Source organism: Micrasema longulum, unplaced genomic scaffold (assembly GCF_059751315.1).
Source record: "Micrasema longulum isolate JH-2025_06_02 unplaced genomic scaffold, ASM5975131v1 h1tg000277l, whole genome shotgun sequence".
NCBI lineage: Eukaryota > Metazoa > Arthropoda > Insecta > Trichoptera > Brachycentridae > Micrasema > Micrasema longulum.
In genome coordinates, this window is record NW_028277481.1 from 204,358 (window position 1) to 229,298 (window position 24,941).

Sequence of the window (24,941 nt, forward strand, 5' to 3'; positions counted from 1 at the left end):
AAAATACCGAATGTACACTCCGAGCCATCCACGCACACACATGAACGCACATATAAAACATACACAAACATATACATTACATGCGGCACATATACATAGTATAAACCACTCAAGATACACATTCAGTAACTATCCCAAATAATCGATCCCATAAAGAAATTTTCTGTACAAATGCAACGTGCAGTTAAAAATGTCTACATCAATACTAAGTCCATTAAAATTTCTACAGGTACGTCTAATGAATGAATTCGAGGTATAATTGTTTTTACAAGTTGGTACATAAAAAAGGGAATTTAATCTGGTATAGCGAAGAGGACAACGGAAACCAATATTTTGTAAAATATACGGCGAATCAACTATATTATTGAGAATTTTGAAAAGAAAAATTAAATCACATGTAAGGCGCCTTTTTTGTAGTGATTCTCTATTAAAATTGATTAAAGATGCGCCGTTATCATTTTCAATGTTGCCAAAACGATATTCCAGGCTCCAGGAATATGGAAGTCTAGGCATTAACAGGGCTTATAACCTGTCATTGGCTGGTTTAAGTGGCCACTTTACACGCTGTAACATTCACCATTTTGCCTGTGTTTGAACATCCATATTTCTTCCATTCTTCCATTTGTTGATTTTAATGAAGTTAAAAAGCTGAAACCTATGTTACTAATATCTGACCCTTAGGTGTAAAAATAATTTTATTACAAATCAGTCAATGTTTGTATTTATAGAAAAAACACTAATGTGTAAAATAGAATAATATTTCAAGACTCACGGCAACTTTTTCCTTGATAACCTGCAGTTTCTCAGTAGCGGCTGCCAATTCCGCATTCGCTTGAGCCAAAGCCTTTCTCTTAGGTTCAACATCGCAAAATACTTCATAAAACTTTATTATGTTGATAACCCAAGCACATAATCCTGCTGCAGCTCCCGATTTTGATCTAATAAACTCTTTAAAATAAAAATATTTAGTGGATTAATTATCATTTTAAACATAAATTAATCTTAACCCTAGGATGGTAATGGGGATGACTCGTCACCCTAGACAGCCAATCACGCACTAATATCTCGAATGAGATTTATTGTCTCGTTTTAAAATTTCACGTATTCTCTTGTTTTGCTGTGCATAATTTAGTAGCCTTTGCGCGTGGGCAGCGGAAGGACGTGGTTTCAGAGATACAGAAATAAATTTGGCGTTGCAATTGGCTGAACCACATGTGAAACAACATTTACAGTCAAACTTACCTCGTGAATTAGCAAACGCTATTCGTGATATTCTTAACATTCCAGAGCTGGTATTCTGAACGGAATTGCGCGCAAAGAGATCGCTCTGTTAGCGTGTATTTGATACGTAAACACGCGTTAAAAATGTGTTTTCTACGCCCACTTTTGCAATCAGAATACCAGCCCAAAAGAGATTGTTGAGGTTGAACCATGAAAAAATGATGAAAGATTTAAAATTTTGTGCATTAAATGTAAAAAGCCAGCTTGCCCTGATCATCGAAAGGGAATTTCTTTGATTTGTGTTTAGATACCTATTGTTCATGTTTTTTTTAATTTTATTTTATTGAAATCCGATCTCAAGAAAAGTTCCTAATTGTTAATTAATAAGTCCATAGTTAATTACTTAAAAACTGTGTTTTTTTTTCCTTAAATTAAACTGGGGTGACTGATCACCGCAGTTGCCATTCACGCTTGAATAAAATGTGTTACTATCATAGAGTTATACACAGACAAGAAAATTATATTTTGAATAAAAAAATACCTGGTTCAAACTCCGCATCTTTGAGATATGGTGCAATAGCCTTGATAACTTCTGGGTGAATATTTTCTTTGTCATAATTTATCAAGGCTTCCAGAAAAGAGTCCACTTTGGCCATTACAATCTAAAAAAAAAACTAATTTCTTTATCATAATATCGAATAATTAAAATAGTAAAATTGGGGTCAATTTCGGACTCACCCGGAAACCAATGCCCACAGTCGCTTGACCTACTATCGTCTTAAAAACAGTGCAGAAAGTGAATCATATAATTTCTATACGTAAAGAGTAAAATATAAAAACATCCAAAATACTAATTATCAAGCACGGATGTCAAATTGCTGACAGTCAGGGTAATAGAAAAAGACCTTAATTTCCCACTCAAAAGAAGAGAGAACAATAGTGATAGTTACTATAAAAGCCGTGAAGCCCTTACTAGTTGGTGAGAATCAAGTTAGTTAGTCATTCAGAAATAGTCAGTAGAGTTCAACCATCATTCTCACGCTCCATTACCGATTCAGCATTGTATTATTCTTATTCTTAGAGGTACTATGCAAGCTCCAGACTTCACTACGACCTATGAAGATCTATCGTGACGGGTCCCCGTGAATACTTCTCGCCCTCCAAGCCCAGGTCTATAAAGAGCTTGGCTACTGTGTGGAAGGAGAGAGTTTACATTTTGCTAAATCTCTCCCTCCAAGCCTAGATCCGTAAAGTATCGGGCTATTAGGTAGGGGGCGAGCTCTTTAACATCCTCAGGTTTAACTAGTGGTCCTCGAAGATGAGGCTCCTTTTATGATGTAAAGCATCACATTCACATATAATGTGTATAGGTGTTTCCCCATCTGCACTGCAAAACCTACATCTAGAAGTTTCGGAAAGGTTCATTCTAGCAAGGGGTGTGTGCAATCTGCAGTGCCCTGTAACGGCTTTAGTGATAACCCTCCAGTGTTGTATTATTCTAAATGTAATAAATATGCATTGAAGCATGAAGCATTACATCGTTTTCTTTTGTCACCTCCAACTGGGGTAAGAATACCCAGTTTCAACAACTAAATCCAACACTTATTTGTGTTATAGCAGAAATACTTTGATAACATTTTACCAGATGATTAAATAAATATTTATAATTTAAATTACCTTAGCAGCTTTCCAGCTTCTATCCTTAGGGATCTTCCCTCCGGGAGCTAGAAGTACCATGACAGCAGCTGTTACATTAGTGACGGCACCAGGAGGGGACCCGAAGGACTTCAGCTCCGTAAGGTTGGCTTTGTTCAGGGTATTCAGAGCTTCCTGGGCAGCAAGCAAAGCTGGCTCCGCTTTTACTAAATCTTCCTCGCAATCCTTCTGCTTTTTGGATACCTCTTCGGCTATAATGCCCACCTTTTGTTCCTCATCATCGGCTAATAACAAAACATGCTTTTTTAATCGGCATTTATTTTTAGTTAACTACCAATACATACTAAAAGACAATTTTTGCTTTAAGTAACAAAATAAATAATAATACTGCAATTAAAAACATCATATTTAAGACAAACTTCTTTCCTACACAAACTAACCCGGAAGGGTGCTACATTTTAAAATGAAAATGATCTTGTGTTTTGTAGATTTTCTGGAAATTAATTAAGAATAAAAAATAAAGAAAAAAAAACAAATAATGAAGAATAAAATATTTGAAAAATAAGAAAAAAAAAATTGCAGAGTACATATTCATATTGTATTTTAAAATGCTACCTAAAGCCTTTTCATTTTGAACTTTCTCAGTTTCAACTCCAACAATTTCTATGAGTGCATCAGCTGCCTCATTCTTTTGCTGCAGTTCTATTTCCTGTACGGCAAGCTTGGCCTTCAAGTCTTCCACTTGCTCAGCTGTACTGCGCAGCTTCTCCAAGCCATTCTCCAATCTAAAACAAACAGAAAAATAAGTAGAAGATACACAAAACAGTTTTTTTTTAAATCAAATATCAACACATGGCAGATACAAACCTTACAACTTTTCCAGTTAATTCTAATGATTTTTGACTAAGTAACTTAGAATAAAGACTGATTTGTTCCAAGTAGCTTTTTGGAGTGGTGTAATTGTAGCGACGATCATTTGCCAAATAAGCTTTAGACAGTGAGTTGACAGAAGTATGAGCAAATGCCATAAATCTAGCAACAGAATCACGAAACGCACCCTGAAAAAAAACAATATATTGTAAAGAATATTAGGTATCCAAATAAATCAACAAATTATAAACCAGACGCACTTTTCTGGATTGTCATGCAGTGTGTTAATAAATAGCACTTCTTATCCAAAATGCTAGTGAAAGAAGCTGTTTTTGTTTGTCACAGGAAGCTCTTACCCCAGTTGGAGATGAACAGAAAAAACGAAGTTACGGTTCGATGCATATTTATTACATGTTGATTGAAATATAAAACTTGGTTACGAAGCGCGAGAGTAATGGCAATAACTTAATTGCACTAGCATGACTGGGTTGAGCTGACTAGGATTGACTAATGTTACCACGCCCTGTGGTCCGTGTTTTTTTGTTCCTCACGTCTCCATAACAGAGATGAAGTTAATGCCCTCCAGAACATTGCACCAGATATGTCATGTTTCGTTATTGAGTTAATGTCATATGTTGGTCTTGCTCAATATAACATATTGTATTAAATAGAATATGCTTAGTTGCTTCCTCAGTTGTTGCTCTAGTTTTATGGTAAGATCATTCGGCGCATGTGTGTGTCATAGATCTATGGATTTTGTCCCCCACACTCACATAAATTATTGACACGGCTCTACAACTCAAAAAATTGACAGCCTTAAGGCTATGAAAATCTACAAATTTGACTCATATTGAGCATATTTTTACCGGTAAAGCTTCTAATTCCTGTAAAAATCGTACAGACACAGACACCAAAGCTTCTTGTGGCCACTCGTGGAACCAATTGACCGCAGTACTGTTTGTGATGGCAGGGAATTTCCTCGAGCGGACGCGGAGAGTATTACCCACGGGAGAGAAACACAAAACAACTTTCAGTTGTTTTCTCACACGATCTATGAAAAACTTCCAACAGTTTTCACGTGTGTCTAATATTCCTGCGCCTTTAACCTAAAAAAGTTTTTTTTTTTTTAAATTACAGTATCAAGTCATACTAACACTTCTAGAAGTATTTAAAATGCAGATAATTGTATTCAAAATGAAACATAGTCGATGAACTCTATGACATTTTAATCAAAATAAAAATGAAAGTGACAGAACTCATTGTTTTTTTTTAAAAACTGATCTATTTCATCTTATAGGGTCATTCTTTGATAAAGCAGCCGTAAGTTAAACGCATCACTACTTCTTTCAAACATAGTAGGATTCATCTATTGTGTTTTTAATTTGATATTTGTATATTATCTATAATTAACTCTTATTTTTATTTAGTTGCAAATAATTTATGTATATGAGTTCCTACCTCATTCCTTACTCCAGCAATTATATTTTCAACCTCGTCATCGGGGAAAAGGTCGGCTACTTCTCCCGAAGCCAACAGATCGTTGATCAGAACCAGGAATTGTTCATTAGCCACTTGAGCGTCTGTCATAAGGAACATAATCCCTACATTTTTTATACCTGTCTTCATATAGAGTCCGGACAATTCATTCTGTAATATTAAAGACGATGCATATTTTTACTATCTCAATTAATTTTTTTGTTGTTTAAAATCAAAATGCCTTTTTGTTGTCTCCCTGACAACCAAATTGCACCCATATGTGGTAATATTTACAACAAAAAAAACAACATATCTACACAATACATAGTTTGCCCTGAAGATGGTTCCTGGAACGGTGATTACACGGGATCACCCAAAAAAGACAATACATATTGTTAGGTAGGGTAGTGGTAAGAAAGTTGTAGTGGTCTTGCTGCATTCAGAATAACTGTTTTTCTTAGTTGGAGGACTTCCAGAACACTACAGTAAAAGTTAAAGAATAGAAATTTAATAGTTTGATAATATTTTAACCTTAAGATCAGAAACCCCATATCCTTTTCTTAACTGTATCTGGAACACTTCCAAACTGGATATGAATGCAGCGAGTCGAGATAAAGATTGTTTTCCTGACCCACCGACCCCCACAAGCAGAGCACTTCCTCTCGGACTCTCGAGAATACGATTTATCCTATAAACAAAATATTTCAAAGTTACAGAATCAAAAACTTACTATAAAAATAAAAATTTAATAAATAAATGTTGTTTTACCGACAAATGTGCATCATCGCATCTTCAAAAAGGACTAAATTCATCGCAGCAACAAGATCATTATAACTGACCAGCGCTTCTTGAAGCAGATTGTTGAGCATATCCCATGAACTAATCGGCATATATTTAGGTTCACCGATTCCTCCAGCAAAATGGCAGTAAATGTTCGGCTTTTCAAATACCACCCCTTCATCCACTTCCTGCAGTAAAAAAATATTAATTTAAATGTAGGTATTGAATTTTTATATTTCCAATCGACATGTTCATTTTAGTTCTTACATCAAAGTTCTTTTTACAAATATCCACTTGTAATTTTAAAAATGAATCAATGTCTTTGTCATCGGTAAGTTTATCTCCGTAAACTCTATGAGTTTCATGTAACCAGAGACGAATCACATCACTCGGAACATTTAAACAGTCATTTGTGCTAAAAAGAAGGCCCTAAAATAAAAGTGTAATGCTTAACTTTAGTAAAAACGACAATTACATAATAAACATCTGTGATACCAAAAAGGGTTATTTTTACCTGGAATACATTTGACAAATCTCGAAGATTGAAGATGTAATGGAACTTTATGGCAGTTGGCAAAAATACTTGACTGACTTTGTGGTGTAGAGCGATCGAAGCTGCCACCACATTTGCTAAAAATTATAAACCATTAATAAGAAAATACTCACATAATATGAATAGTGAATTACATAATAAATTCTTACGTGCTAGTTTCGTGACGACTTGTAAAAATCTTAGCTCAAGATTGGAGAAGTGCTGACTCAGAATAGAATGGTAGATATTAGTCAGGGCTTCAGCTCCGGGAAAACTTACGGCAAAAACACAGAAATGCCTTTGAAGTCTCGGGTTTATTGTGAAACTACCCGATGTCGGGTTCATACAGGACACGTACTGACAATTGTGAATATCTTTGAGCGCCAATCTGGCTCTGTCATACCAGTGACTGTAGTCTAAATGTTGCCTTATTATTGTGTGCGGCTGAACCGTGCCATAACCGTCCACTTCTGGCATGTTCATATCATCTATGAAGTACACTAATGTCTTGTTTCCCGGGGGACCGTAGTTTCGACCGGCTTTCTTCTCGAGAGGTTTTTCTAAAACTTTTTGAAGCATCTCAGATGTGGTGTAGAAGTTGAAAGGCACATTGGCAATGGCGTAATTCTCGGAAAGACTGAGAAATCAAAATTAAAATAGTTACTTTATTTATTTAAAAATCATTAAATGTGAACATAAAGATGGATGAAAACAAGCTATACCTGGCCAACTTTTCATTCACGAGGACAGTTTTTCCACAACCTGCATTACCAACGAGCATGACTGGATGCTTTTTCTCCATTAAAAGATCCATAAAATATTTTATCCTAATGCATTCTGAAGTGGGAACTAGAACAGCCTAGAAGATAGAGTTCCAAAAATTTATTATACAGAAAGAATTAAATAATTAAATAATGACATTTAAGCAGACATTACCTGTAATGGCATGTCAGGATCTAATTCAAACTTAGGTAGTCTTTCGGTCCATGAGAAAAATTGTTTTGTTTCAGTATCGATGTAATAATCGAAAACATTTCCACCAGTTGGAAACTTCACAGATTTAAACTCATTTATCCACCATTTTGTAAATTCTGAAACAGATAATGCATCGTGTTACTAATTTAATATTTGAATGATATTCATAAATCTTTAGGTACACTCACCACTACGATAGTCGATATTTTGTTCTTGGAACATGGCTGAACCGAATGCCCACACACAGGCAAACACAAAATATAATTCATACCACTCTTTGGGACAGTCTGCAGGAGTGTGTACCGGGATCAGTAAGCAGTTCAGGAGTTGGCAAAGCATCGCTACGTGAGCCATCTCAGCTATAGGAGTTATTTTCTTAAACCTTGTACGAACATTCTCAAGGCACGAAGGAATGTACTTATCAAAAAGGATGACTAAATTAGACTTCTCCTGGGGAATTGTTCGCCTTTCAATCCAACTTGTAACATAACTATAAAATAATTAATATTTAGATACAAACATATATACATATGGCAATCCGTGTTCAATGCATTATTTAATCAGTCTAACTTACGGATTCCAGCCCAAATCTTGTGGGTTGATGTACAATATTCCCGCACGTGATACTGTAGCAGGAGTAGCAGTTCTCAAATTGGATATTTCAAATAACAATCTCATCGCCGGAGTAAGAGCTATTCGCTCGTTACTAGCCAATGTCAACACTTTATTATCATCCATAACGGTGTTCAGAGATTCTATCCACATTGGATCAATATCACCGTCCAGTACTATCCACTTGGGACCATCTCCACTGAGGTTAGCCTGCTCTCTCATAATAACAGAAAACAATCCGTCTTTCCATTCGCGGGTAGCGGGATTGATAATTCCAAACAATTCGTCATTCGTGACTGCTTTGGGGTTCAAGTCATTAAACATAGGTTTCTTTTTGATGTTCTGATATGTTCGAAACAGAGTCTTCCATACTTGTGTTTTTCCTGTGCCAGCATTGCCAACAATGAAAACGGAGTGCCTTACTTCGAGCAATTCTTCAAGTTGGACAACTTTGAGGATGAAGTTGTCTTCAGGTTGAAGGGCTAAATCTAAAGCGGCTTGTTTGACAGTTCTTTCAAAGTCCAAATCTCTTTTCCTTGGAACTTCCAGTGCAGGGAACAAATCTCCTATGAGTCCCATAAAGATAGGCATGTCGTCAGTAACGACTTTCGGTATGTTAAAATCACGAAGGGCTCTCATAAGGACTTCTTCTTCAGGTCTACCAGGATCACCACGCTAAAAAAAAATCGGTAATATTTTAACTCTTAAAAAATATAGTACTAGATTATTTTTTAATTAGGTTATACATACTTTCAATGAGCCGGCCACTACTAATACTGACTTGATAGCTCTTAACCCCCAATCGTAATGATCTTGCTTAGATAATAGCTCCTTGCACAAAGTGTAGAGCGTTATAAATTTACGAGCCAGTACTCTGGCATCTTGAAAACCTTCTGCTACCAACATAATTTCACAAATCAGCTCAAAATCTGGTACAACCATTGCACACGGCCTAAACAAAGCCTTCAGGTTCTCAGGTAATTCTGTTCTACCAGCATATCCAGGGTTCATGGTTATAAATATGCCAACAGAAGGAACCATGGCAATCTGTTCTCCCATAAAATTAAATTGATTTTTCTTATCTCTGAAAAATACAGAGCGGTTAGATGGAAATATGTAGGAACCATCGATATATATTATCTAATTCAATTATTTTATACCTAATAGCATCTTGAACTGACTTTACTTGAACAGCAACCACAGAAAGTACTTCAACTGAAATTCTGTTGAACTCGTCAAAGCACCCCCAAGCGCCAGTTTGAGCAAGGCCTTTGTAAATATTTCCACAGGACTAAAAATGTAATAATAACCATAGAATAAACATTTCAAACAATATATACAGACACTTACAGGGCGTTCAAATGTTTAATGAGCCTATGTCAATGTGTTAGTGCCTGTCGGTGAACCAAGTAAACAAATTTCATTTAAGTTGGTAGGCACACTAGAATAATCATCGCCATTCCCTTTTCACTCACTAATGGTGCATAGGGAACTGCATCAGAACACCAACCGAAGTGTATCTCGATCATTTTTGTCAGATGAAGATAAGATGATCACGCTTCAGGCGCAGTCTAGGAACTATAAAATATTCTAGTGTGAAAACACATTTTAAAATAAATATTTCATGTCGACCATGTCGGGAATCAAACTCAAGACCTCTTGCGTAATGGGCAAACGCGCTGACCACGCCGACTGATTTATATGAAAACTTATTGTTTCGCACACATAAACCAGAGGTTATTGAACGGACTTTACATATGTGAGACTTTTGAATGCGTTTTTGTAGTTATGTTGTAATTGTTTTTTTATTGGTAGAAAAAAACTTCACTTTAAAAATTATAAGAAGCATAAATCAAACTACTTGATTATTTTTGAATTATTTTTTTACCACATCATCTGCCATTTAATGCTTGTAAAATAGTTAAGATGTGAAATGATACTACATAAGAAAAGTGGTGTGTTTGAGAAGGATACCGTCTTTCTTTGGACATATTGCTAGACGTGAGTCAGACAATCTAGAAAAGGCAATAATGTCTGGCCGAGTTGAAGGTAAGAGAAGCCGGGGTAGAATCCCATATAGATGGACTGACCAAATAAAGGTTGCTACGGGGCTAAAATTTGATGAGTCAGTTCGTCGGGCTGCGGACAGACTGGAGTGGAACAGACTAATCAGAAGTGTTCATGGTGATCACGATCCTCAGCATTGAGGGACCGACTTTGAAGAAGAAGTAAAGATGAAAATAATAGTAGAGTACAAAAGTAATTAATTAACCTCGAAGTAAAGCAAAATCTTGTATCAATATAATGTAATTGTTTGATACCTTATAATCCATTTGTTCAGAACAGTTGAACACATAAACCATTATGCCCAAAGCACGCCCTAAATCTTTAGTTGTCTCCGTTTTGCCTGTACCCGCAGGACCGGCTGGTCCACCGCCCATTATCAAATGCAGAGACTAGAAAACATAAAAAAATAAATTAAAAAGAGTATTGTAGAGAATAAGTTTTGAACATTAAAAAATGTCTTACTTGAGTTAAAGTTATGTAGCAACGATCAGTCAGCGGAGTAATAACCAGACGTGGAGTGTTGCCGAGATATTCATAACTGTACCGGAATTGTGCATCACAAATGTTGGCAAAACAATCCCTTTCTTTTTCGCACCATCTGTAAAAAAATATTTGTTTCATTTGAATCAATTTACAAACAGTGTCCATTTAAAACATACGTATATTATAACAAAAAAGACAACGAGTGCCATGAGAAATAGGATATAAAAAACATGTTCTTACACGGTAAACATTAGGATAATAATAAAAATTAACTATTTTGAATGACTTCACAAGATCTTCCGAATCAACCAATGATAATGAGGAAGTTCAGTGGTTTTTTATTTGTTAATAGACTATTAAACTAAGCCAAAGAATTTTTTTTCAATTTTACATATCGTATTATCAGCGCTACGATTTTTTAAAAGTTTTGTATTTCTAAAATAACTCCGCGTGTGACGTCAGAGGTTTATTTCCGCATAGTCTCGATCAGTTCTTCCCATTGGTCCGTCCACGGCAACGAAACCGGAAATCTTCCATAGCTGTCATATCATAGGTTGATTCATATGAACCAGTGACGTCATTCAAAGTAGTTAATTTTTTTTATTTAAATGTTTATTATTATATTTTTCGTACATTTTCAGGAAACTTTGCCGGACAATTAAATGCTCCAATTTTTACCGCGCGCAAGAAAACATTTATTGTATCCAATTACCCGTAGGGCTGAAGTTCCTCATTCTCTGTTTCCGGGTAGCCAACTCACCAATCAGCAGAATTCACCGACTACAATTTGTGATGTCACGGGCGGAGTAATTACAAAAATCATAATGCTGACAATGCAATACATATTTTTTTTTTTTTTTTTAATTTTTAGGCGATTGACAAATATTGTTATTTTAAAAACCACTGAACATAGAGCTAGAAAAGAACCAATAAATGAAAAAGCAGACATTATTTTTATTTTTAATTAAATATATTGTTATTTATCTGATGAGTGAAGTTATTGAATTTACAACCAAAATCATTCAGATCCTGATTTTCATAAATAAGTGTTATCATTTTGAGTAGAGGTGTCTGAAAACCATGATAATTAGGCCTATGATAACCGAGGGAAAAGTTTCATTATTTTTCAGTCAACATTAGAAGTCGGGGCATTAAATGAACCATTAGATTGAATCGGCATTTCGAAAGACTCAATAGATTTGAGAAAAGGGTTTCAGTACGTATCGGAACAGTTATCTATTGTGAATCTTAATAAGTTTTTTTCACAGAAAACGGATGTCGACAACAAATCTAACAGCACTCTTACCTGTGTCTCAATTGAGATTGCCATTGAAAAGCGGATGCAAATTCCACCTTAGACTGTATAAGTTTACTAACGACATCTCTCGAGTGCACATCAATAGTGCAAATTGTCATAATCTTTTGCCGATCTTGTTTAGACAGTTCTCCAATGAGCAATGTGATCAGAGTGCTCAGTTGAGAGACTTGTTTTTTCAAGTAGTCCTTGAGAGCGTTGTCATAGCCCTCTTCTAATCGGGAGAAAGCGATGTTTACTTCAGTTGTCCACCAAATTTGAGTGCCACAGAGTGAAACTTGTGCCGGAAAGTCAAACAGCCACTGTTCTCTGGGCTTTTCTTCATATGTGACAGCTCCATCGGCAAAGTATTTCCGAATAGACTCTCTCATTTCATCTTGCAGTCGATTTAACCATACTTCAACCTAAAAGAAAGCACATTTTAGTAACAAAAAACAACAAAATAAAATTGTTAAAAATACAAAATACTCTAATACTTTTGCTTTGTTATTTTTTACAATATTTTTATTTAATTTGTTTTTTATTTTTCATGTGTAATTTCTTATTTTTTATAGGAATTTGTAATTGTTCATCTTTACTCATTTTTTTTCTCTCTTTATTCATGTCATGCAGATTTTATTGTTAATTTAAGTTTATTACTTTATTTTCATGTTTGAATAAATAAAATGTGTATATTTTTTCATTAGTGGCATCCTGCAAATTTAATCACAGTTAATTTTCTTTTGTTTCTGGATATATATTGTAAATCATTAATAATTTCTATTATTCACTGTGAAAAAGGTACATAGACTTTTTATTACAATTTATGTCACAATTATTCTGTACGCATTTCATGTAAAATTTGTCGTTATTTTCCTAAAATAAAATAAAACAAAATGAAGAAACTCACTGCTCCAAAACAATCACAGTCTCGGAAGAAGGCGACATATTCGCCATCTTTTGCTATCATTCCTTCAGAGGAGCGTTCATTATTTGGTCCAATTTCTGGCTTGAATTTCAGTTTAGCCATTGAATCAAACAGTTTTGTCAAATGCCTAAAAGTTGATCATTATGATTAATTTGCATACGACATAGATTTGAGTTGTCGGTACTCAGAAAAGAAACGAAAAAGTACTGAAAATAGAAACACGACAATACTAACCTACAAACAAGTTCCGGTTGATTTGCATTTGATAAAACATCCAGAAGATCTGCCGAGGACACAAAGTAGAATCTCGGGAAAGCCAATCGTTTTGTTTCCAAATATTCAGCCAGCGCCTTTTCACACAGAGTCAATTCTCTCTGTAACGCATCTAATTGGTGCACAAGTCCTTCTTTGTTGGTTCCTCTCACGACATTTGGTGTTTTTGACATCTCCAGTGTCATTTCCTTATTTATTTATTTTTAAACATTGATAAATAAAAATGAAACAGAAAAAATGCATTGATAATAAATAAAATTAGCAATACTTACTTTGAACTCTGTATCTATTCTATCAAACCTCTCGGAATCATCGGGTAATTGTTTTCTAATGTCTTCTGAGCTCATAAAAATACTTTCCAAATGAGTCCAAGTTCTCTGAACTTCAAACCAGATTGTGATCACTTGATCGGCGACACAAAGTTTGTTTTGCCATTCGGATACTTCAGTTAGGAAATGAGCGATGAATTTCGACGTAATCAAATTTTGCAGTTGGACCTAAAAAGAAATATTAATTAAAGAATTTTAGGCAAACTAAAGAAAAAAAAATGGGCATAACATCATGCAGGAACCCAGTACCTGATTTTCTTCTAATGTTTCTATCAACTCTTCACTAGTTCTTAAGAGTATCGATCCCGTTCTTCCGTGGATTTCTTGTTCAAACTCCATAGTACTCCAAGTAGAGTTCAAGTCTCGCAGTACTTTTTCCATCGACATTTCCTTTACGGCTTTGTCAACTATATTTTTAACTTCCTCTTCACACTCGTGAAGGTTCAGGGCAAGTAAGTCCGCCAAAGTGGTGCTGGTATCCATGACTATTCTCACCTGTGAGAGTAATGGTGTTAATAATGTGCCGATGTTAGCAGAAATATGAACAATTCTGTGCGCAAAGTGTGGATGCAGTACTTACAGTGAGTTCAGGAGGCAATTCGGCTAAACTCTGCGAAACAAAAACATGACATATGATTTATTTACATGAATTATTTGCGTATAATGAATTTTCACAGTGAATCACAGCTCCTGTGCATGATTTTCGGAATATTTACAAATTCAAAGATTTTTTCCTCGAAAACATGCGATAACATATTATGAAATCATGATTTGAATTCGGTGAAGTGAAAAAATTATTTCACAACATAATTTACAGTCAACATGCATTTTTTAAAAATATAATACGCCTCCACTTGTCAACATGCATTTTATACACTAAAATATACACACAACAAACATCAAAATGACAGACAACATCTAAAATATGTGGAATTATGTTCCCATGGCAACCGTGAACATTATTCATTTGATAGTTCTTAGAGATACACTATGTAAAAATTTCTTAAATTTTTAGGTACAAGAGGATCTCGATAGTCTGAACACCCAAAATTTATATCCTGTTTGGATGTATGAAGCATTCAAATTATAGTATGCAGATATTCTGAAAGGCATTTTAGAAAATTAAATAAAAGTTTTTTATAGCTGAAATATGTTTTAATCATGTAAAATGTTAAATAATAAATGTATAATGCTATTCATCACATGACAAACAGGCAATACGTGTAGCAATTAAAATGTATGATATAGTACTGACTGCTGACTGCGGTAGGGCGGTCATTCAGATTATAGAGGCATTTGGATTATAGAAGCATTCGGATTATAGAGGCATTCGGATTATAGAGGCATTCGGATTAGCTGGGGTTTGGACTATCGAGGTCCTGCTGTACTTATTTATACACGTTTTCCAGTATTTTTGAATTTCATAATTAACATAACACATACATTTTTCATTAATAAGATTTAGATACTTTGATTACTGTTTTGAAATAATTTAATGAATTTGAAATCTTTAATATTTGAGCACTAGTTTTATGAAACAAAATAAAATAAAAATAATTTTGTTTTATTTTAATTAACTTAACTTACAGTTTAGCCAACTAGTTTTGACAAAACTCGCACCCTGTGTATTTTACTGTAATGTTAGTTAATAATTATCCCCAAAGAAGACAAATATTGTTGAAACTAGTCGGCTGAACTTGAAATAAAGTGAATCATAATAAAACCAGTCACGATCTGCGAATCTCGATGAAGCGAGGTTTTATCCTGTCTTATAAGTGGAGAATTTATATCATACAATGCAGAAAATATAAACAGTGAACACACAAGCACTAACTTAAGTGATAATCATTCAATGGTGACTCGTAGAAACAACTCATAAAAAAAAATTATATAGTCAGCGACATGTTCAAAAATTATAATGTAAGTTATGTTTAAGCAATAGATGCATATATTTTACAAGATTCCATATTAAAATTTACTTTCACTATACTGTACCGCATAACATACATTCCCAACATTTTACCTTGGTACTTTTCATTAATTGATCCCAATGCCTTTCTCTAATGGCTTGATTTTGTAATTCTCCGACAGCTCTTAATGAAGTCAACATGTTTTTCACCGTTGCCTCTAAGTTAACGTATGTATCCCAACTGAAATGTAGTAAACAGCCCAATTAAAACAGTTCAAAAGACACCAACTAAAAGAAAAGAGATTTTGTAAAGCGCACCTTCTCATTTCTTTATCTAAGGTTCGTATTTCCTTGGCAAATTTCTTACACTCAATATCCATATTCTCAACATCGATTTTTCTCCAAGGTGTAGTTTTCCAGTCTTCGATACTAGCTTTGACAATATAAGCGTAATCCCACAATTGCTGTAAAATATTGACAAATACATTACAAAGTAAAATTCCAAAATGCTGAATCTAAAACTATAATAACACACAAAATAAAATTGTTTACCATACCTTCAACAAACGAAGTTCCTTTCTGCATTGTTTTAGCAATTTAAACTCGGGAACGATAACTTCGAACAAGGATCCTGAACTTTGAATACCGGACATTTCGTTTTCTCGGAGTAATATTTCTTTATCTGTTCTATCCATGAGATAGTATGGATCTTCACATTCAAACTTAAAGAACTATAAAAAAGTGTATTGTAAAATAACAGCTGGTTGCTTAAAAAAAGTTGCATATTTTTTTCATGCATTCCTACCTACCTCGTATTTCTTGAATATGTCTCTGTAAAAATTGATGTGAAAATCAAAGTCTATTAATTTTTTCCTGATACACGATACTTCTATAGCTTGAAGTGGAGCGACTTGTTGCTTGACTGTAACGGCCAATTTTTTCGTATTATTCCATTGCTCTGGTAATTCCTAAGATAACATTAATAACAATAGATGTAAGTTGTAAAAAATCACGAGTAATCATAAGTAAGAAGGTTACTTGTTTTGTGCTTTTACCTGCAAAAGAACATTCACTTCTTCGGGAATGTCCATATCGTAATATTTTAGAAGTTCTATGGTGTCCGTTAGAGGACCAAACATGTCATCAGTTGTCACACTGCGGTCCTTGACATTCATCAAATATCCCATTACAGAGACTAGAGTAGTGTAATCTCCTTCGGCCACTACCTGTAGTAAGGATTTAAAGAAACATAGGGAGTGTTTAGCTCTTTAAATTATTTTGTAGGTTTAATAATTGTATTTAATTATTATCTAATACCTGTAGTAGTCCTTCATCGGCTTCCCTTATAAACGATGCAAGGTCAGACAGGCGTGAAGTCACATTGCATACGAGATGTTCCTTGTACATATTACCCCATTTTCTCACTATATTCAAGAGAGCCTGTCTGAATGGACGCACATCAACCTAATGAAGAATTTTGATTATTGATATGAAATTATAATAAGGATGATTATGTAACAAAATTTTACCTGGAACCAAGAGTTAAAGATTTGAAAAGAGGCCATTTCTTCAATTTCTGTGAAAAGTGTTTCGTAACTGTCAATCTGGTCCCGGAAGGCATCCATTGTTGGCGGTTTGGGTTGAGGGCCTTGGGATTCATCGACAGCGATCAAATCTAACTCTTCATTGGTCAACTGCCTTCCATAGTACAAAAACATCTCCATCAAACCCTCGCGGTCTTCTAGCCAAAGGTAGGAGTAATTCTCGAAACTTCCGCAGAATTCTTTGGCTTCTTCCATAACCTGTGAAGAGATAACATTTTACCAGAGTGAACAGGGAGTAAATTCAACAGAAATGTATAAAAAGTCTAACATACATGATGCACTCCTTGGAGAATTTCTTTAATCATCTCTTGCATATCAATATTCTGTTTAATTTCTTCTTGATAAGTAACAGTTTTTTGCTTCGATATTCTTCCCATGAGTGATCCCATTTTAACAATGTCATCTATCAACTCAGTCAAGAGGCTATTGAATCCTTTAGGGTCGTCCATTTGTAAAGAAGGAACATACACCATTTCAGGTTCTCTCAACTCTAGCTGAGATTGAAACAGCGCTGCTAACCCATTCTTAGGATCCATATTTTCAGTCAAGTATCCCAAACTGAAAGAAAAAAAACAGTTAGAACAATCTAAAATTAAAATGAGATATTAAGTAACTGACCATCAATCCATTACCTGCATCCGACAGTTCTTAATAAAGCTTCCGAAACAATGTTATCCACAAAGTCAACATAACTCAACCACTCTTTTGAATCGGCTTTATCCTGCATACCAAATAAGACTATATTTTCTGACAGCAATTTTTGAATAGTCTCAGATGCTTTCTCGATATCGGCATAACGCTTAGTTGAACGTTCGACCCTCTCCTCGATGCACAGTGTTGTATCCTAGAAAAAAAATACCAGTTTACAAAATGAATCTACAGAAATAAAATATTTAATTAAAATAAACCCTCTGTACCTTTTTGCCTTCTTTACGTTCAAACAAGGGGACTCTGCACCAGACTGATAAGATAGCTCTTACTTCCCTTAAATTTTCTTGAGTTTTATGCATTCTGCTTTGCAGATCGCCGACTAACTGATGCAACTCTTCCAAAAAATCCCAAAGATCTAGAAATAATCAAATACTTGTAATAAACCATCGTCAATCAAAATAGGATAACTTATTTTCAAAATCATCAAATTCTTCCTCTTATACATTGGTCTAAGACTCCGCATTCATATCCTTGTTCTTCATCTCCGGTAACTCAGTACATAAATATTTATAGTATTATAGATATTATGTATCTTACATTTATCTGAAAAATATAACAATGGTGATAATTTCATGAGTAAAAATGATCAAAACAATTCATTTGAAAATAAAGAATATAAAATGACAATTGAAATAGATGAGAATGTATTTTAAAATATGAGATTGTATTTAAGAAGGTGATTATGTATTTCAATAGATGATTATATATTTACTTTCTGAGTTCCAACTAAGTTTTGTTTGACCGATTTCAATCTGTTGATCTATTCTTTCAATTTCGTCTTTTACAAGATCAAACTCTACTTTTTGACTGCTTTTCTTTATTTTATTATACCATTCCACTGTACCCTGAAGGTTAATTCTGTACAATCTAAGAGTATCTTCCCTTTCAAACAATTTTAATGCAACTTCTGGTATTAGAGGCAGAAGTTCCTCATTTCTTTTCAGATAGTGAACTTCTCGGAGTATTGCCACAAGCTAAAATATCAAAAAAATTATCAAGTAATATTTTTTATAAAAGTGTAAATAGACTACAAAAACAGGAAAGAAATACCTCTGGATCAAAATTCAGGAGCAAAATTTCAGGATTATCCGGCTTTCTGGTAAGAAGAGATTTCTTCATATTGTTTGCAATTAAAATAGGTACGTCGAGTGCCCAATCACCAAAATAAAGATTGCAAAAGGTATTCATTTCTTTCATTAGATACTCATATTTTTCAAAGATAATCAGAGCTTGGGGGCATTCAGTAATTCTGAAAAGTGTTTTCAATTCAGGAAAACGGTTTTAAATTATATTGTACAAACATATTTATTCAACGGTTACACAAAATAAATTGAATGAAGTGAAATAAAAAGTATTTTAAAAATGCAGTCAATAAATGGCGATTCATTAACAAGTATGATGAGGCATAAAGATGTCAATTGTTGGACACAGAAAGTGATAGAATGATAACCTAGGATGAAATGAAGAGAATTCAACGACCAAAGAGCTGATCATCCAATGATACAAAGAGTCATTCAGGAGTCCAATAGTATCACTCGGTGCAGGTTAGGAACAAGAAAAGAAGAGGTCTGTCCAAAACTGAAATGAATATTACTGATGGTGATTAGTTAACATAATGCAAATGAATGAGAATTGTGTATATGGACGGTGGAGAGGCAAAAATTACTATGCGACATGTAGCCAACTTTACAAAAGAGCCAATAAAGGTTTTTTTTTTTATTCATAAAAAATCTCATACTTTAATTTTTTTTTAATTATGTAGGAATTACGCCAATATGTAAATATAAGTTTTTTTCATTCATTATAAAAACTCAAAAAAAAACTTTAATGAGGAATTTCAGTGGTTTTTTTTTTATTTGTTAATAGACTATTAAACTAAGTGAAAAATATTTGTACAATTTTTATATATCGTATTATCAGCGCTATGATTTTTCGAAATTTTGTGTTTCCGAAATAACTTCACGTGTGCCATCAGAGGTATCTTTCGCTTATTCTCAATCAGTTCTGCCATTGGTGTATTGACGGCAAGCAAACCGGAAATCTTCCATAACTCTCTTATTATTGGTTGATTAATATGAACCAGTGACGTCATTCAAAGAAGTTCGTTTTTATTAATTTTTTGTACATTTTGAGGAAACTTTGGCGTACAATTAAATGCTTAAATTTTTACCGCGCACAAGATAACATTTATTGTATCCAATTTCCCGTAGGGCTGAAGTTCCTCATTGACTCTCGTGTTAAGTTGGCTGCATAAGGTGAGCTTCTAGTAGAACTTGTTTATTAATGAAAATAAATTTAAAAAGTTAATATGTTTATCACAAAGATGGCAATAAATTATTTTAGTATCACGATTCGTAAACAAAATAAATCTTACATTAAAATGTCTGCCTTAAAATAGGTTACACCTACTTTTGTAGGGAAACAGTGCAATACAGATCGGTAGTCAGATGGCAGAAGGGACCATCTGTAATTTTCAAAAATGTTCAGGAGAGCTGAAATATGACTCAATTTCAAGACTTCAATCCCCAAACCAAAATATTTTAGTGTTGCTTTTCAATAATGAATTACCATTCTAAATTATGGTGTTTTTTTTTTCTATGTGTATTTACTGAAATATTGATTAAAACTTTTGAAAACTAAAAAACAGAAAAAAATGCAGATGGTCCCTTCTGCCATCTGACTACCGAGATAAATCCATGATATAGCAAACATATAAACTATTATTAGATAGCTGAAAGAGTTATTTTTAATGAGAAGTACTTAGTGATGACTGCAAGTACTAATATATTGTAGCAGCAAGAAAGGGATTTTGTCCGTAGTTTGGTTAATGTTAAATTATAAACAACTTGTACCCACTTTATCCAAATATTATAAAAAAGAAAAAACAAAATGATTATATACTAGATTTTATACATACTGAAATTTACATTAGCTCTCTTCACAGATAGTTCATGTGAATTAGAAGCTTCCAATATGTTTCCATAAAAATTAAAAATGATTTATGTGAATATCAAAAAAGTTCAGCATTAAAAATAATACATACGGATCCTGCAAGGCTCTGAAACTTGTAATGGGTGCGGACGCTCTAGTTCTAACACAATCAACAAACAACAGGCCGCCTGCAGTTTTGGGCATAAATAAATCAACTTCAATATGGTCAAATCTCTCCAACCTGCTGACTTGTTCATCAAAGATAATCTAGAACACAAAGATTTTATATGAAAACCAACAGTGAATTTTCAAAAAAAACCTTAAAAGCACAGATTCCATCAAAAACTCAAAAGCAGAGAAAATGTAATATTTTAGTTTGTTCAGAAAAATAATCACAAAAAACTACGTACAATGTATAAATAAACTATAAGTATATAAATAAACTAAGAATAAGCGTAAAAATGGAGTGTGAATGTAATCAGTAATAATGTTAAAAAATAGTTTGATATGGCTTTTTAATATATGTATTTTAATTACTCTGTTAATAATTGATCTATAAATCAGCATTGATAATCTTCACCCACAATGATCCTTTATGAAAATACTAAGAATGTGGTCTAGAACATATAATAAATTAGCACATATTTTACTAGATTGTAACCAATGTACCCGCTACTGGAGAGGTTAATTGCTTACTTGTATGAATATATATATAACACATATTAATTAAATACCTGGCAGACATCTATTTCATCCTCGAGCATGATAAGAATCTCTGAATATTTTGCAGTAAACTCTTTCTTGATTAGAGGTCTATCGAGAACTGACCCAACAATATCTATAAGCTATAGAAAAATAATAAACAATAATAAATTTTAAAATCGTTTTAAAAATTGTGATGTCTTTTATAGTTTACACAACCAATAAAACCAAATAGTTTAACTCATAATTAGAAATAAAAATACCTTAAAAATTGATTCCAAATTCGCACAGTTGTCAAATGACTCACACAAGGTTGTGGCTAGCTTGGTATCAAGAACTATAATTTCATCTTGGAATATTTGAAAGTCTCCAATAAATGTGTCATCGTCGGGGTCAAGCACATCATACGTCTTGGAAGCGAAGGCAGCAAACAGAACATTAAACTCTTGGTACACCGATGCTATTCTCGCACTCAAGACACGACCCTTAAGACCTCCAATCTCTATCTTTTCTAATTTAGAAAACTCAAGAACTGTGTGAAAAAACCACTGAAATTAAAGTCAAAATAGGTAAATGAGAACCGCAAAGTAAAAACTCAATAAACCGTAGAGTACCAAAGAAAATTATTTAAACACATTATTTAAAAAAATGTTTTTATTAGTTAGTGAAAGTTCAGTGTATACAATTGATAAAATAGTTTTTTTAACAAATTGACAGATTGACACTTTAATCCACTTCATTTGATAGACCAATAACAACTAGTTATTATCTTATCATGCACATTATTTAAAGTCAAAATCAATGCTATACAATTTGTGCACAAAGGGAAACTTCAATCAATTTTACTTACAAAAACATGCTAATTATGTAAACAGATTAATGTTTAACTAATAAAACGAGTTGTGGCCCCATGGCTAGTGTCTCGGACTCACGGCTCAAAGGTCTGTGGTTCAAATTCCACTCTACGCCAACATAATTCCCATTTTCTAATAGTGAGATATTTACAACTCGTTGAAAATGACCTTCAAAATGAAATATTTGAATAAATCACAATTGTATATCGAGAACTGCATTACCATGTTTCATACAAATACTTGTAAAGCAGGTTCCCTAGAACGTACATATTTTGATAGCTATATGAGAACTTGCTACCATGCAAAAAAATATACATAAAGTATAATAAATAAATTAACAGTCAAATTTCTCTGGTCTGGAAGTGCACTTAGAGAGAAAACATTAGCGTGCAACAGTAGCCAAAATGACGGAACGAATCCAATCAACACAGGATTACCCAAAAAAGGCGATACATACATAGTTAGTTGCTTTTATTTTATTTCCGGAAATTGTGCAATTATTCAATACTTTACCCATACCTGAATAGTAGTCAATCTTTCCACAAACTTGTTCATTCTTTCAAAGACTGAATTAGGATGGAATGTCCATAGTACTGGTTCACAATCTTTAAAGTACGAAGCGAGGTTATCCTTGTGATAGTCAAATACGGAGCGAAATTTCTTCAATATTGTTAAAGTTAAATGAATTCTTTGCTTAGCTTCATCTATATCACTGTGGAATAATGTCGTTGGATCCAAAAATCTTTTCCCCTGAAAAATAATGATAAGAACAAAAAAATAATAAGTGCAAGCTGCTTCCACTTCACAAAACAGCATGGTCAATCAACCATTTTGGGAAGACAATATTAATTTCTACATTAATCATCATTGTGGAATCAACCAGGGCTAGTTTCCGAAAATCAGAGTTTCTTTTTACGAAGTTAGCAACGTCCATACTCTAGCGACATCTATGGCTTAACAGTGAAAGGTAGACCAAATAAAATTAGTAAAAATAGCACTTGGTACTTTCTGGGAAAATAGCATCACTACATTATTTATGTTAGTGGTTGTCTATAGAAAGAAAGATTTTGATTTTAACATGTTTTAAACTAAAACAACAATAAAAATATAAATGTTACAACAAAACAAAAACAACTTTCTCAACAACCAATGTCGTTGAGATGAGTGCCCTTTCGTATTTAATAAAAATAAATCATAATTTAAGAAAAATATTGTCAGCTGAAATTTAAAATGCTGTAGGAGACAGTGCGTAAATTGTTGAACAGAGTGAAAAGAAAATTGTATAATTACTGTTTTTGTTAATATGTAAATATAAATTACCACAGTAAAATATCTGTTCTGATACATTAACTTTTTATAACTTGACTTTTAACTTTTCATCTGCACCTTTTTTTCTTGATATCCCTGAAATCTTACAAAACCTACTCTCGCATTCACACTCGCAGGCTTAAGAATAATGAAATACCATTCCTCGGTCTTTACAGTACCAATTCAGTCTCAAGATAGCAAATACGTGCAGAATTTTGATTATTTTGGATTAAAGTTAACATATTTCATCAAACAACTAAAACACCTGTCTAATAATTTATTTTATATTAAATATTTTACCATTATTTATCTTATGTCAATGTCCTTGCAAATAGTTTATATATTTTATTGTATTCCATGTTAACATGTATGAAATATAATATAATAATAACATTGATAATATTTACTACAAGGAACATGGTAAATTAAAATATTATTTTCCCTTTCTTGAATAGTTTACACTTTTTCTCTTTAAGTATTTTAATTTAATTACTGTAAGAATATTAGAATCTCCTGAAATAAATTGTCAGAAAAAAAACTGATCATTTTAATTTGGTAGATACTTTTTTTATTAAATGCTGATTGTAAAAAGAGTGCATGGGATCCCTTTCTCCGGACACTTGATGTAGTGGGTGGTTACACTTCTATGATTTTATCAAGAAATGTTACAATTGAAATCTATTTGACTCGTGATAGTGATGTCTGGCTATATCAAACAAATCTCTCAAACTTCTCGATTTTATCAATAGAATGACGACGGACTTCAAAAATATTAATACCATCAAAACTCTTTATTGCTCACTAGTTCGACCCCATCTAGAATACGCTTCTCCTATTTGGTCTCCATTCTACAGGACTCATATTGACCACATCGAGACTGTCCAACACCGTTTTCTAAGAAAAGTGGCATGGTTGCTCGGATTACAAAGGAGTAATTATAGAGCAATCTCTTAATATGTCTTCATTGGAGAGACGTAGAACTGAGATGGACCTTAAATGCATTTTCAAAATACTTAATGCTGTAAGTGATGTCCCATCTCTGTTGCAATCAATTTCTTTTCATGTTCCCAACCATGTCACTAGAAGTCAAAATCCGCTATTTATTAAATCTTCTAAAAGCAACTTTTGTTTTTATGCCCCAATGTCCAGAATGTGTAGATTAGTCAATTCATCACACGACTTGGAATTCATTGGGATAGATCTTCCGGCTTTTCGTAGATCTCTTCACGACTAAAACAGTGTGGGATGAAGTTGGATTGGCATGGTTTAGCTTAAAGTCTTTCGTTTTTATGAATATATTGTATACCATTATTGTATTGCCTTTGTTTGTCTTTGCTACATGGTTTTATGTTCTTTTTGTTCAGTTTCTTGTATTTATGTTTCTTAATGTGACTGTTGTAATTGGCTTAGGCCGTATATATAATAA

At 33.5% G+C, this 24,941-nt stretch overlaps 1 protein-coding gene across 1 annotated transcript in view; it reads right to left on the reverse strand.

Annotated features, from left to right (window-relative positions):
* Dhc93AB (Dynein heavy chain at 93AB) overlaps positions 1-24,941 on the reverse strand; it is a 42,804-nt gene that overhangs the window by 15,851 nt on the left and 2,012 nt on the right. The window contains exons 4-45 of the mRNA XM_088224279.1: positions 22,727-22,957; positions 21,617-21,901; positions 21,386-21,496; positions 20,764-20,918; positions 18,771-18,969; positions 18,433-18,694; positions 17,927-18,075; positions 17,642-17,853; positions 17,282-17,567; positions 16,935-17,207; positions 16,723-16,869; positions 16,461-16,631; positions 16,215-16,373; positions 15,963-16,136; positions 15,724-15,869; positions 15,520-15,646; positions 14,077-14,106; positions 13,746-13,991; positions 13,440-13,664; positions 13,129-13,355; positions 12,877-13,021; positions 11,979-12,391; positions 10,652-10,787; positions 10,444-10,578; positions 9,283-9,413; positions 8,873-9,206; positions 8,085-8,797; positions 7,699-8,000; positions 7,472-7,626; positions 7,258-7,394; positions 6,706-7,172; positions 6,518-6,633; positions 6,271-6,432; positions 5,992-6,191; positions 5,755-5,911; positions 5,206-5,394; positions 4,614-4,853; positions 3,745-3,935; positions 3,493-3,662; positions 2,899-3,161; positions 1,763-1,883; positions 773-948 (exon numbers count right to left, since the gene is read on the reverse strand). Of these exons, the coding sequence (XP_088080405.1) occupies positions 773-948; positions 1,763-1,883; positions 2,899-3,161; positions 3,493-3,662; positions 3,745-3,935; positions 4,614-4,853; positions 5,206-5,394; positions 5,755-5,911; positions 5,992-6,191; positions 6,271-6,432; positions 6,518-6,633; positions 6,706-7,172; positions 7,258-7,394; positions 7,472-7,626; positions 7,699-8,000; positions 8,085-8,797; positions 8,873-9,206; positions 9,283-9,413; positions 10,444-10,578; positions 10,652-10,787; positions 11,979-12,391; positions 12,877-13,021; positions 13,129-13,355; positions 13,440-13,664; positions 13,746-13,991; positions 14,077-14,106; positions 15,520-15,646; positions 15,724-15,869; positions 15,963-16,136; positions 16,215-16,373; positions 16,461-16,631; positions 16,723-16,869; positions 16,935-17,207; positions 17,282-17,567; positions 17,642-17,853; positions 17,927-18,075; positions 18,433-18,694; positions 18,771-18,969; positions 20,764-20,918; positions 21,386-21,496; positions 21,617-21,901; positions 22,727-22,957 (8,868 nt within the window). The remainder of the gene's footprint in view (positions 1-772; positions 949-1,762; positions 1,884-2,898; positions 3,162-3,492; positions 3,663-3,744; positions 3,936-4,613; positions 4,854-5,205; positions 5,395-5,754; positions 5,912-5,991; positions 6,192-6,270; positions 6,433-6,517; positions 6,634-6,705; positions 7,173-7,257; positions 7,395-7,471; positions 7,627-7,698; positions 8,001-8,084; positions 8,798-8,872; positions 9,207-9,282; positions 9,414-10,443; positions 10,579-10,651; positions 10,788-11,978; positions 12,392-12,876; positions 13,022-13,128; positions 13,356-13,439; positions 13,665-13,745; positions 13,992-14,076; positions 14,107-15,519; positions 15,647-15,723; positions 15,870-15,962; positions 16,137-16,214; positions 16,374-16,460; positions 16,632-16,722; positions 16,870-16,934; positions 17,208-17,281; positions 17,568-17,641; positions 17,854-17,926; positions 18,076-18,432; positions 18,695-18,770; positions 18,970-20,763; positions 20,919-21,385; positions 21,497-21,616; positions 21,902-22,726; positions 22,958-24,941) is intronic.